The sequence below is a fragment of the Aspergillus bombycis genome, assembly GCF_001792695.1.
Source record: "Aspergillus bombycis strain NRRL26010 chromosome Unknown contig00072, whole genome shotgun sequence".
Classification (NCBI taxonomy): domain Eukaryota; kingdom Fungi; phylum Ascomycota; class Eurotiomycetes; order Eurotiales; family Aspergillaceae; genus Aspergillus; species Aspergillus bombycis.
Window position 1 is genome coordinate 14,104 of NW_019170074.1, and position 13,204 is coordinate 27,307.

At 50.5% G+C, this 13,204-nt stretch overlaps 7 protein-coding genes across 7 annotated transcripts; 4 read left to right on the forward strand and 3 right to left on the reverse strand.

The window, feature by feature from the left end:
* Positions 1–2,099: 2,099 nt before the first annotated feature.
* Positions 2,100–2,909, forward strand: ABOM_008679 (SDR family NAD(P)-dependent oxidoreductase; the record flags this gene model as incomplete). Its single annotated transcript, XM_022535808.1, has 1 exon — positions 2,100–2,909. The coding sequence occupies one exon, from the start codon at positions 2,100–2,102 to the stop codon at positions 2,907–2,909; it is 810 nt and encodes a 269-aa protein (XP_022387070.1).
* A 444-nt stretch (positions 2,910–3,353) lies between these two features.
* Positions 3,354–3,830, forward strand: ABOM_008680 (Dabb family protein; the record flags this gene model as incomplete). The annotated part of the gene is made up of 3 exons (XM_022535809.1): positions 3,354–3,372; positions 3,426–3,654; positions 3,716–3,830. 3 exons carry the CDS (start codon positions 3,354–3,356, stop codon positions 3,828–3,830), a joined length of 363 nt encoding a protein of 120 aa, XP_022387029.1.
* A 401-nt stretch (positions 3,831–4,231) lies between these two features.
* ilv3C (putative dihydroxy-acid dehydratase) lies at positions 4,232–6,151 on the forward strand (the record flags this gene model as incomplete). Its single annotated transcript, XM_022535810.1, has 3 exons — positions 4,232–4,643; positions 4,698–4,909; positions 4,964–6,151. The coding sequence occupies 3 exons, from the start codon at positions 4,232–4,234 to the stop codon at positions 6,149–6,151; spliced, it is 1,812 nt and encodes a 603-aa protein (XP_022387028.1).
* A 381-nt stretch (positions 6,152–6,532) lies between these two features.
* Positions 6,533–7,786, reverse strand: ABOM_008682 (paraoxonase; the record flags this gene model as incomplete). Its single annotated transcript, XM_022535811.1, has 1 exon — positions 6,533–7,786. The coding sequence occupies one exon, from the start codon at positions 7,784–7,786 to the stop codon at positions 6,533–6,535; it is 1,254 nt and encodes a 417-aa protein (XP_022387031.1).
* Positions 7,787–8,523: 737 nt separating this feature from the next.
* Positions 8,524–9,531, reverse strand: ABOM_008683 (arylamine N-acetyltransferase 2; the record flags this gene model as incomplete). Its single annotated transcript, XM_022535812.1, has 2 exons — positions 8,524–9,085; positions 9,137–9,531. 2 exons carry the CDS (start codon positions 9,529–9,531, stop codon positions 8,524–8,526), a joined length of 957 nt encoding a protein of 318 aa, XP_022387030.1.
* A 432-nt stretch (positions 9,532–9,963) lies between these two features.
* ABOM_008684 (uncharacterized protein) lies at positions 9,964–11,033 on the reverse strand (the record flags this gene model as incomplete). Its single annotated transcript, XM_022535813.1, has 2 exons — positions 9,964–10,787; positions 10,847–11,033. 2 exons carry the CDS (start codon positions 11,031–11,033, stop codon positions 9,964–9,966), a joined length of 1,011 nt encoding a protein of 336 aa, XP_022387032.1.
* An 834-nt stretch (positions 11,034–11,867) lies between these two features.
* Positions 11,868–12,808, forward strand: ABOM_008685 (2OG-Fe(II) oxygenase family protein; the record flags this gene model as incomplete). The annotated part of the gene is made up of 2 exons (XM_022535814.1): positions 11,868–11,962; positions 12,010–12,808. 2 exons carry the CDS (start codon positions 11,868–11,870, stop codon positions 12,806–12,808), a joined length of 894 nt encoding a protein of 297 aa, XP_022387056.1.
* Positions 12,809–13,204: the final 396 nt, after the last annotated feature.

Here is a 13,204-nt window from a genome sequence, read left to right on the forward strand (position 1 = left end):
TCCTATTCACCGATTCTCTAGCACCCACTCTCCTTTTCCCCTTCCCCAGAAAGGCTACAAGTAACCTTAAAGAAGACACATCGTGCCATTCAGAATATCTCTCTTGAAGATAGCCACGGGATATTGTGGAGATGAGCTGTTCCATATATGCGGTGCCAATATATTGCATGTTCAATGATAAAATAACATAACAGTCATTTAGTAAAGAAACTGGGTATCAACTCTGATCTGGTGAGCCCTTAAGGCAATCGCGGTATGGTTCACATCGTGTAGTGGCCTTTTTAAGAGCTATTTTTCAAGAGGTCTATTTAGAAACATATCCGACCAAGGTAGGGTATGATCTCAAAGAGAGTCGGGTAATCTCATAGTTATACCATGCTAAATCTTGTGTTGAATCTTGATTCAAGCTGAACTAGTACCTTCAGGTCGAGGCACAAGAAGGAGGACTATATTAACATCAAGTATCCTTATCCATCTTACCTTTGATTATCATAGACGGGCTTTACACTGTCGTATGGCATGCGAACAGAGTACTTGGGAGATAATCAAACTTAGTGTTCTATCAACATCGCCAGAATGCCCTGACGGTGTCCTGTTTCCCAGACACCCTCAAATATGACCATGCAAGGTGGAAGTCTAGCTTTCTCGTCCATTGCAGAAGCCTGGCTCTGGCTAGTATAAATGGCAATTCACGTTGATCACGCGGGGCTTCTGATCACCTCCTGGTCCCCATCGGACACTGCATGGATCTCCATCCCTTTTACACTAGATACCAGGTTTAATATCAAGAACATGATATCCTAGACTCAATGGTCCTCTTACCGGCTTGTCCTTATCACATATCTCCCAAAGATCTCTGTTCATACCCCGTCGCTTCACAAGGCATTGGTCGGCTTTCTTACCCATTTTGCAGTGCTTGATCTAGTTAGCCGGATTCAAAATGATTTAAAATGTGTCCTTGGTGGCTGACTAACCCCTGTATCAATCATGTGCATAGGGTCAACGCCATTATGAGGATCGCCTTGCAATGCTGGCAGTTTCCTGTCGGGATAGGCGGGTTGCACTGCAACTCCAAAGCCGAAAAGAAGCAGGGTAAGAGGAATGATAGAGAGCGTAGTAGTCTGCATGTTGTTCCGACCGGGACCTAAGGATTACAGGCCAGAAAATAATAGCAATGATGAGCCTGGTCTCGTTAGGAAAGCTAATATTATGCGAGAGGAAAAAGCTCTTTATGTATCTTAGCCTTCAGGGTTGATAGTAGTTATCCTTCTTGAAGGTCTGTAAAGGTCCATATATTCTCCTTTGCCCATAACCTTCTTTGTATGACTATGCCTGGATGGTTAGCCATGAGCATAAGACAAATCCCGTCGGGCGCAGCAGACTCCTGAACTTCTTTGTCGCTCTAGGGCATGTTGAGATGTCCAGCCCACACTCGAGAACATGACACAGGGGTGCCCGAGATCCCGTGCCATTGTGAGAATATGCTTACGACAATTGGACTGCCGCGCACAGGCTGTGAACTCCTACTATTGGGGTTTCCTCACATACAGCCCTGGTCCTTCCCCTTAGACGCCCTGACTAGGGCCTCAACAGGTGGACCGCCTGGTGTTACATGAGATTTCACAAATAGAACCCCTGACAATGCGACAGGCACAGTATCAGAACCCCTATATTAGCGTTACTCTAGCCGAGGGACATGGCAGAGACACTTACATCTCGCTCGACCGGGGCGGCGCTGTGCCGACCAGAGCGGATACGTCCCGGGTTTCTTCCTGAGCCGTCCACTTTACTGTAAACCTAAAATAACATAGAAGGGGAGTAAAGGCTTCGGCCTCGGCTCACATTCATAGTGAATAAACACGAACATGGTTCACTATCATGGTTGACAGTCTCTCGAGATCTAGTAGGAGCTGGGAGGGTATGCGGATGTTCCGTTCCGCGAACGGAGTGGATCCGCGACAAATGTACATCTCCGAGAGTAGAGATGAATAGTATTAAACTTGGACAGTTTCGTGAGCACTTGACATTTATTTTCGTTGATTAGTTTCTGCCAATTGCTTGTTCTTGTTCTTTTACTATATCTTTCAATAATATCAAAAATGCTGAGGCTCGACGGAAAGGTTGTGCTCATCACTGGGCTTGGCCAAACCACCGACGATGGATGGGGAATTGGAGCAGCGATTGCAATGAAACTCGCCCAACAGGGGGCCGTGGTCTTCGGTGGCAATCGCACGTTAGCCTCGGCTGAAAGAACCAAAGCGCGGATTGAAAGAGAGGGCGGCGTGTGTGATGTCCAGGAAACCGACGTTACCGATTCGGCATCCGTGAAGGCTTTGGTAGACGGCTGTCTACAGCGACATGGCCGCATTGATATCCTGGTCAACAACGTGGGCAAGTCGGAGCCTGGGTGTCCCGCAGACATGAGTGAAGAAGTCTGGGATCAGCAAGTCAATTTGAATTTGAAAAGCATATACTTGACATGTCACTATGTCCTACCCATCATGGAAAAGCAAGAGACGGGCGGTTCAGTTGTCAATATTTCCAGCATTGCAGGGCTACGATATATCGGAAAACCCCAAGTCGCCTACTCGGCTACCAAGGCTGCCATCATGCAATTCACCAAGGCCACGGCCGTGATCTATGCGCCAAAGAACGTCCGACTGAACACGGTAGTGCCCGGGCTGATCTATACGCCATATACTCAAGCGCTCGCCAAACGATATGCTCCAGGAGGCAATGAGGAGGAATATATGAAGATGCGTGATGCACAGGTCCCCATGGGACGGATGGGTGACGCTTGGGATGTGGCTAACGCCGCCCTTTTCTTGGTCTCTGATGAGGCACGGTATATAACAGGACAGGAGGTTGTGGTGGACGGTGGAATCACATCGTCTACAGGGAGAACGTAACCCATTTTAAAATCTCTAGTTGGGTATATATAGCTAGTGACTTTGCAATTGGCCTTGATTTGTATCTGGAATATTTCGAGCAGCGTAAATCCTATGACCAATGATATGTCGAGCCACAATTGTTTTTTTGCCCTTGCCGAAGCTTCAACCTATGTAGCCCACTCATAGCTCACTTGCTGATATTAAGCTAACTGACCAGAGCACGACAGGTAAAGACTCAGCGCAAGGAATAGGGTCTATTCTAGCTCTACAGTATCTAAAGGACCACGAACCATCAAGTGGGTCTGCGGAGAGCATCCGCTCGGATTAGAACCGTCGGTCTGCCTCCGAAGCGCATGTATGCTGAAGCATTTATAACCTCTTAGAACGAAAGTTATAACCAAGAATAGGCCACTTTGTACCATCGCCAAAGTCTAGAGAAAGTATCTATTCAATTTCACAACGATGACGCTCGTTCACATCGGTGAGTTAGGCGCCTGATTCCCACGGTCCCTGCCCCTAACATACTGCACGTAGTCCTCTTTCAATTCCGCTCCGATGTCAGCGAGGAGCACAAGCAGACCTTTGTTACCGAGTTGAAGAAATTAAAACATCTATCCTGCGTCAAAGCTGGACGCCTACTTGTTGGAGGCCCCAGCGTCACCGACCCCATTGAACGCAGCAAGGGTTTCCAGATCGCTCTGGTGAGCTACCACGAGAACCGGGAAGCGCTGGCGGAATACCAGGCGAGCGATGAGCACCACCGGTATGTATCCACTCAAGGTTCTGCTGAGAAATTGACGACTAGAAGCTGACCTCCCTTGTAGGGTAACCTCTACGTACCTGTTTCCTTACAAAGAGGATTTGGTCCGGTTTGATTTTGAAGTTGACGAAGAAGATGAATATATATGCCAGTTTCCTTTATCTAGCCTAGGAATATAAAGACTTGATCCAGTGTTGTTTATTCTGTGTAATCCTTTTTAAGATGCAATTGGGATCAGAGCTCAGAATAATCGTAGCGAAGGTGGGAGGGGGAGCTGAGGGGAATAAAGACCACTTCCGTCACTTTCTAGCTTTCTGGTCTATGCGCCGCCAATCGCGGTATTCCGATAGTCGAAGGTACCGTGGGATAGTCCGTGTTTGGATCAAGGAGAGCCCAGACATTAGTTAGCAGTGGCTGGGGAAATCTCCAGAAAGTCGGATCTCTTCCGTGTTCCTGCGGCGGGGAACATCCGAGAGAACGGCAACGGCGGCCCGAGCACGTTATTAATGGCTGGATGATGTCTTTCCAGATACACCGGAAATGAATGATAATTACTATTCTTCTTACATGAAAGACTACCATGGAGGCTCACGGCACCGTGAATGAAGACTACAATCTTCAGCAACCCGTTGTTTCCACTGCGGGTTTGCGACAAGGGCTGACCTCCTATGGAGATGCCCACTTTTCACTCTTCTTGCGCAAGGTGTTTATCAAGGCCCTGGGATATTCGGAAGATGCCCTCTCCCGTCCAATTATTGGCATCATAAATACTGGCTCCGGCTTCAATCCCTGTCATGGAAACACGCCACAGCTAATTGAAGCCGCCAAACGAGGGATCCATCTAAAGGGTGGCATCGCCATCGACTTTCCCACCATCAGTTTGCACGAGTCGTTTTCACATCCGACGAGCATGTTTCTCCGCAATTTGATGAGCATGGACACCGAAGAGATGATTCGTGCGCAGCCCGTTGATGCGTGCATTATGATCGGAGGTAGGAACTACGTGCGCCACCCATTCAAGTCCGTTCATGCTGATACCCAGATAGGTTGCGACAAGACAGTTCCCGCCCAGATTATGGGAGGTATCTCCGCCAACAAGCCAGTGCTGCCTCTCTTGACCGGGCCTATGATGCCCGGAAGTCACCGAGGACAGCGGATTGGCGCATGCACTGATTGCAGAAACAATTGGGCATCATACCGTGCCGGCACTATTGACATGGAAGAGATTGCGGCTGTCAATGAAGAACTGGCACCAACGGTTGGTCTTCATCGGCCGATCACTGATGGACTAAACTGACATGTCGTGGAATAGATTGGCACCTGCGGTGTGATGGGTACTGCCAGCACTATGGCTTGCATCACGGCCGCGCTAGGCTTGATTCCCCTCCAGGGAGCCTCTGCCCCTGCCGTGTCTGCGGCGAGGCTTCGCATCGCAGAGCAAACAGGTGCTAATGCGGTGGCTGCGGCGGAATGTCGACGGTCGCCGCAGACAGTTCTCTCGGCTGACTCGTTCTATAACGCCGCAGTTGTGCTCCAAGCCATCGGAGGCTCCACAAACGCCATGGTCCACCTGATGGCGATAATCAACCGGCATCCCGACATTAGTGGGTCTATAACTCTCCAAATGTTGGACGAGATCGGCCGTACCACTCCGCTTCTTGTCGACTTGAAGCCGAGCGGGGACAACTATATGACCGATTTTCACAACGCTGGGGGCATGCTGTGCCTTCTGCATCGTCTACGACCGCTCCTTCGCCTTTCAGCAAAGACCATCACGGGGGAAACCCTGGGGGACGTATTGGATCGCAGCCCTTTCCGGGACTTTGAGTACTCTCGGACTATTATCCGTACATTGTCCAACCCGTTGCACCCTTGCTCGTCCTTAGTGGTTGTTGAGGGCAACATCGCACCACACGGGGCCGTGATCAAAGCGTCCGCATCTAAAGACAAGCGTCTTCTCCACCATACAGGGCCTGCAGTCGTTTTTGAGAATCCTCGCGATCTTTCCCTACGTCTTGATAGTCCGGAACTCGACGTGACAGCCGACTCGGTACTGGTGCTGAAAGGCATCGGTCCAATCGGAAACCCTGGAATGCCTGAGGCGGGGATGATTCCTATCCCACGTAAGCTAGCGGCCCAGGGAGTGACAGATATGCTTCGGATTTCAGACGGCCGGATGTCAGGGACAGCGGGAGGGACGATTGTTCTACATGTCTCGCCCGAATCCGCGGTTCCAGACTCACCCTTTGGTGTTATTGAGACCGGCGATACGATCGTGTGTGATGTTGAAAATCGCGCTATTCGTTTGGAGATCTCCGACGAAGAGCTGCAGAACCGGATTGCACAGCGCCGGCGATTAATGTCGGAGGATGAGTCTTCGACCTGGAACGAGAGGCGGACTAGGCGAGGATATCGGGGTCTCTACGAGCGGGAGGTCAACCAGGCACATGAAGGCGCAGATTTCAATTTCCTTACTGCAAAAGGCCCGAATGGCCAATAGTGAATTTCGACACATGTCTCCTATTGGGGTGTCTGTGATGGTTGCGCCTTCAGAAAATGCCGTTGACTGAACATAGTCTCCCGATGGGATGGACCTCAGTCGCACTTCTGTTTCTGTAGAAGTGCGGTTGTAGGCACCGGTTAAGCTAATACGATAGAGGAACATATCATGCATTGGACATATTAGGGTGAATATTTGTAAAAGTCTGAGTATCACACAAATGAAGGAAACTTTTTGAAAATATGTAGGCGCTCGCTTTCTTGGATCTGGAACACCCACAGGACCGGGTTAAGTCATATCATGACTCTTTCGCAGGAACATTTATCGGCCAATTATAGGAACTACCGGCAACGGAACTGGCTGCATCATGGCTACTCTATTCTACCCAACCCTATCGCAAACTCCGATAAATGGCGACGTTACTCCACCAAGGAATAATCGGCCAGAGATCGGATCATGTACCGCCGTTGTTGTAGTTGGCAGGACCCTTGCTTCACCGTCCTCGACGACCTTGACGACTTCGTACGTGTCCCCTGGTGCGTGGCCATCCCGTTTCTTCCAGATCATGAGCACCGTTGATGGTGCCATGGTACCATACGGGTCATCCCATGCCTTCCAAAACTTGGCTGCATCTGGGAACCCCCCCGCGAATACATTTCCCTCCGCATCGATAGACAAGTTGTCAACGCTCATCGTAAGCGGAACCTCATCGATTTGGACGAGCCGGTTATCGTCTGTGAGCCTGTTGACTCCGAGAGTACCTTTAGCAGAATGCGCAACATAAATACGGCCCGATGAAGGGTCCCTTGTGATCCCATTGGGCATGTAGCAGTTTTCCGTCGTGGCGATGTGGCATTTCCCAGTATCAGTACGGCAGTAGGCGATGCTGCCATCACCGAAGATCAAGCCCAGGTCTCGGAGAGCGCCGACCTTGGTGCTGTGATCGTTGGTCACCAGGAAATCTCCCTTGTCGCCATCTATTACCACCAGATTGTTCGGGGAGATGATGGCGTCGCTGACGATCGTCTTAACGTGCGCTAAATGATTAGCCTTGCGGGCATTGCCGAGGTCCAGATCGTAGACGTCGATGGTTGAGTTGGCTCCCACGTGGGTTGCGTCCAGCAGTGTCTCCCCCGTGGCAGTGTCCATGGGAGGCCGATGGTTGATCAACCAGAATCGAAGTCGGCGACCGTGGTCAATTCGCCTCACGTCGAACCCATGCAAGTGCAATCGTTGGTTGTTGCCTCCCTCACGGAAGCCGAGTGCATGTACCCCGTACAAGCCGTCGGGGCCCGGCCGATCGATGTCCAGCACACTGATGTGATCGGAGCCGCCGGCTGCTGCCAGCCCAGAGAGGTCGTACGTGTTACCACCGGGGCTCCAGGCCTTACGAGCGGCTGGGTTGGAGCAGGCAGCATAGAGCTTGCGGTTGGTGGAGTCGAGCCAGAGGTCCTCACAACTCTCCAAAAGTGGGTGCTGAATGCGCTGGCAGCGATAACCTGGGAAGTCTTCGAGAGGCTGAATCACTCGACCGATACCGAGCACGAGGACGACGGCATCGTGTAGGTAGACCTTGTAGAGTCCGATGGTGATGGCTAGAATGAGAACCACGAAGGCTCGAGCCGAGCCCGCCATGGTTGATCGGTAATCCTCGGCGTCGATGAGAGAGTAATCTTGGACTGGTCTGAATGAGTTGCTTTAGATAAGATGGAGGGCTTGCTCTAAAAAGCCCCGTCAAAAGATGAGCCGTAATGCCACCACAGTTAACGGATTGAATAGTCAGAAGGCCTTCCTATTGTGTTATGGAAGGTGTTTTAAACCAATCCACGAATTTCCGAGAACACTGCCATCATAACCGACAAACCCACCTCGTATCTGTGCCAATGATTGTAGGATCGAATTCCCCACAGCTCCACATTGATAGACGATGCACCCAATCAAAATATCCTGTCGATCGATACCATTCTCAAGGATGATCATCCTTACAACTGGGGGTCAAAAAGGTACAGCTGTGGGACGGGGAGAAGGCAAGCCTTGAGAGATTGGCTTTTGAGGTAACATTTGATTCTATTCGGAGAGAACAGATATCGTAAACTTATGGCCAACCACTAAGGCGGTACTCTCTGACAGTGACTCTCATTCAGCTACAGAGCGGCATAATATAAGCATTCATAGGTTTGACGTAGCCCGCCGATGACCACGTAAGACAGTAATCTTCCCCGTTTCCAATATGAAGCACATCAAAGATGGCTCTAGAATGACGGTATGACCAGAAAGGCCTCTGCATTCAGCAATATGTATGTCTATGATTGACCCAATGGGCTATTATGTTGGCAAAATGGAAGATTCCCTGACGCCCGAGGAGCTTATATCTAATCTAGACAAATTGAGAACCATTTTCTGAGAGCCCTCATTCTATCAGCTTCAGTGCCCAGCGATTCAATCACTCTGGTCCTTCCGCCCATATTCAGCTTCACCTCGTTATTGACTAACATGATCTTCCCTGCGATGTGCACTTCGTCTGGTCCAGCTAGAATTGGAACAGGGGTCTCTTGATTCTGGAGGATTCCTCCTTCTTCACCGTGCCTAATAAATTTCACCGCGACAACGAGCTCCCTCTTAAGAAACTCCCAGGCTGCAAATCGATTGATCACCTCAAAGTCCTCCTGGAAAAACTCCAGGTCGGGATGACAGTAAAACGAGCTCCATTCCTTGTCCATATCGTTGCGGCACTGGTAAATCCAATGCTTTTGCTTTCTCTGTGACTCTTTGGAGATGTGGTCGTACAGCAAGCGGGCTTCTTGAGTCCCAAGGTTTTTGATTGCTTCTCCAGACACGAGCGGGATTGGGCTGGTTGGGCCGTCGCCACCAAATCCAACATCGAGATGATATCGGACTCCAGAGGGGAGCCGGACGATATTGGCCATGTGGACCCTAAACATAGTCAATGAAAAGAGTCACGGTTGCTCTGCGTTCAGTGCCTACCATCCCCCATAATCACCCTGCGGGATCCCATTTACCCGGTCTCGGTTTCTTGCCCCTACCGTGTACACACAGAATCCCAGACCGCGGAGGATGTGGTGGAAGAAGATGTTGACTTCCAGACAATAGCCTCCCCGGCCAGTGGGACCGGCTTCCCCAGTTCCCATCATTTTGGAATAGAGGGTGTCAGGGTGGATATCTGCCTGCCGGGTAGCGGAGTAGTGGACAGATAGATTCTCAAAAGGAAACCGTGTGATTTGACATCGGAATAGGACGGTGAGCGCTGCTTCATCTTTGGGGAAGAGGTGAGGTGTTTCTACGTAGGCATGGTACTTGGACGGGAGGGAGAGATACGACAGGTACTTTTGTACCTGAAGCGTGGAGTAGGCGGAGCTCATTTCAGGGAACGATTGATAATACGCAAGTCGGAGAATGGCTTAATTAGAACGGTCGGCGAGGAAGTCCTAGATACCACGTTGCTTACTTTTGGTTTGATATACTCATAATAGTGTGTAGTCGGATAGAGTTTGTGAGTCATGGTCGGTGAGGCATGTCGAAGGGTGCGAATATAAGAAGAGATTTTAAACTAAGCACTTGCTGAAAGCTTCCATTGGCGTAGATGTTTTTTCTTAACAAATGCTCATGCTCTATGCTTCGGTACAAATATTACCACGTTGCATGGATTGCCCTATCTGCGTTTTTCATGTGATCGCGCTAGCCCTCCGTCGCCAGGCAATGCAGCTGAGATAGAGCTGGACATACGTGGCCTTTCGCAATATCGATCAAATATTCACGAGGCACAAGAATAATTCAAGGTCAGGCATACAGTCTTATTGGACAGCATCAAACACCTCCGCAACAAACTCCACAGCTCTGTCATATGCCTGCACTGACCCCTTCGCGGGACCCGGCGGCATTCCCGATTGAAAGTCCACCAAGCCGTGCGGTCCATTCTCTACAAGCAGTAGTTCGGTCTTGACTCCAAGTTGCTTTAACTGCTCATGGTGATGCTTGCTCTCCTGATCCGGGACGACCTCATCGGCAGTTCCATGCACCAACACGGATGGAGGGTAGTTTTCCGTCACAAACAACTGGAGAAACGCCGGTTTCAAGTCCTCCGGAATCGCTGCAGCTCGCTGTGCATAGTCCAGCTTATTCAGCTCTGCACCCAGGCCAGGGCGGCCGAGGCAGCCATCGAGGAACGTACCGTCCAGTTCCCACCGGACGGTCAGAGCAAAGCGGTTAGACATGAAGCCCCTCTCTGGCGAATCCTCGCTCACAACTGTCTTGTCCGCAAGTAACCTGGGGACCTCGTGGAGATCAACGAACTTGGCGATAGACGTGGGTGGCCGGCCAGTCGTCCAGTGATCCAACAGCCAGTCGCCCGCCGATCCATAGCCCGTCAGAAGAACTGTTGGCTTCGGAGTGGCGTACACACACGCCGCACGGGCGGAATAGGCGCCGGCGGAGAAGCCAGTCACGGCTATCCGACTTGTGTCGAGCGAGACGAGCTTTGGTAGCGCCATTTGGAAGCTCTCACCTGCGAGGAACCTGAAAAGAGCTTTTGCATCCTCGATCTGATCGAGGGCGGTGCATGGGTGGCAGAGTCGGTAATCGGCTGCAATGAAGATGTAGCCTTTTGCTTGGCAGTCGCCTGTCACGCTCCACGTTAGTCGTGCGAAAGTCCTTCGGGTCGCATGCAGATCTACTCACCATATAACCAGTGTGGGAAACCCATACCCCGCCGCGAGCCAGCTGTCATTCCACCGCCGTGGTAATAGATCACAGCTGGTAGACATCCTTCTTCTCTAGGGGGCAAGTAATAGTCTAGCTTAATCTCATGTCCATCTACGGTTGAATAGACTAACGTCTTGCCTCCGCCAGGGAGAGTTGGCGACATGATTGACTATGGATGGGCTGATATTGTGTTGGATTAAGGTGTTGTTTGCAGAGTAGGAGGTTCTTGGATGCGAACCAGTTGATATAACAAGACCGGGGCAATCGAGGTGGAGCAATAGGATTCATTCTTCGACTTTCATAGGAGTAGCTTGATCCGGTAGAAGTTATTGCCGCATTCTTCCCCACCGGTTCTTCATCTCGGAGATAATCACCTTTAACCCTCGACTGAAGGTACGACCATGCAGTGATTTGTTCTAGCTGGACAGTGAAGAGGACCAAGATCCCACGCCAGAAAAAGATCATAACAGTACCAACACACGTAGGCATACAAATAGGCTCATGTTTGATTATCCGCGTAGTCTGACTTGTCCGTTATCTCCCAAGGATATCCGATACTGTGTAGAGTACCAACGGACCCACCTATTTCGAGGTTTAGCATTTCGGACTTACCGACACAATCAGCCCGTTATCTGGAAGATCCCTTGCGTCTGATTGGGTGCAGGTCCAATGTGGAGTTGGACCTGTGTATGTTCGTTGCCTGGTCCTTGTTAGCATTACATTGCTCTATGCTTTGGATAGGGTCCGAACTGACGTTCGTGATCCTGGACCCCTGCGTAGGTACCCATCTGTATCGGATAGACAGCTACATCATCCAGTACGAGTATAAATCAGCCAAGGCTCACTCCTATGATACGTCGTGTTGTATGGTATTTGAGCACAGCCTCGCAAGGCTGAATGAGTCACTCGTCCTCCAAAAGCATCCTCAACTCTCATGTTGTAGATAACCACATCATTAACAAAGAGCCCAAAGATACCAAAGATATAACCACATACAATGGATATTCCAGAAGACTTCCTCCAAGCTCCTGCCCCTCCGACCGCGACTATCAAGAAGCTCGACTTCACCAAAACGACTCCTCCCATCCCCGCGTACAAGAACCATTTCGCCGCCATAATCGAAAACGTCCTGACCCCAGCCGAGTGCAATCGCTCCTTCAACTCGCCGAGCAATCCATAACATCCCAAAATACAAATAATGCACACCCAGGGAGAATTCCCTGGGACCGCGCCCTGCTGAATGTCGGTAACGGGCAACAGATCAGCGCCCCCGGCTTCCGCAACTGCGGACGTATCCTATACGACTCGCCAGAAATCGCAGATAGATTACTCAATCGACTATTACCGTTTCTGCGCGAGTGCGATGTCGTGCAAATCTTCAACCAGCCCCTGGTGACGGGGGCTGGACCGGCGACTCGCGGCGAGACTTTTCAGCTGACACGGCTGAACGAGAAGTTACGGTTCTTGAGATACACGGGTGGGGAGTATTTTCGTGCCCATACTGATGGGTGTTATGTCACCCCGGATGAACGAGAGAGGTCACTGCTCACAGTTCATTTGTATTTGAATGGCGAGGGAGAGCAGAATGAGGGTGCGCTCCAGAGCGCGATCGCGAGACGGGAACGAGTCGATGCTGGTGGTAGTGATGGCAATTCTGACTGGGGAGTGGTATTTGGAGATGGAGATGGGGATGAGGATATGGAGTCAGAGGAAGAGGACACAAATCTTGAGGATGGAAAAGAGCAAACCCTGCTCGGAGGTGCGACCTCGTTTAGACTGGAGTCTTTCGCTGGGGAGCGGGTGGTACGGGTGTTTCCAAAGGCAGGCTCGGTGCTGGTCTTTCAGCAGCGAGGGCTTTGCCATGCTGGGGATGATGTGTTTCGGGGTGTGAAGTATACCATGCGGTCCGATGTGATGTATGAGAAGATCGAGAGTTGACAGCCAGACACCTGAGTTTTATTAACATCTCCATAACTCTGAGGTTGAATATTGAATCCTACTGAGAACGGTTCCATTATAATTAGTGGACAATGCAAAATTCCTCCACCGGAGAGAGGAGATATACCTTCCTGAGATTGTTCCTGCTCTTCACCTGCTTATCCTAGTATCGTGGGTATTGGATGGGTTAACAAGAGAAGGATGAGTCCAGCTCCCGATATACCCTGAAGTGTTACAGCCCTAGATGGCTGTGCACAAATTGCTACTCTTCACCGTTTTCTCTTCGCGGGCCGGCCCACATACCGCGGTTCTAGGAAACTAACTACGTGTTACAGTACACCAACGTGCCATGAGCCCTTTGCATCAATCTTTCAGGGATTCTAGAGTGCCCCCAAA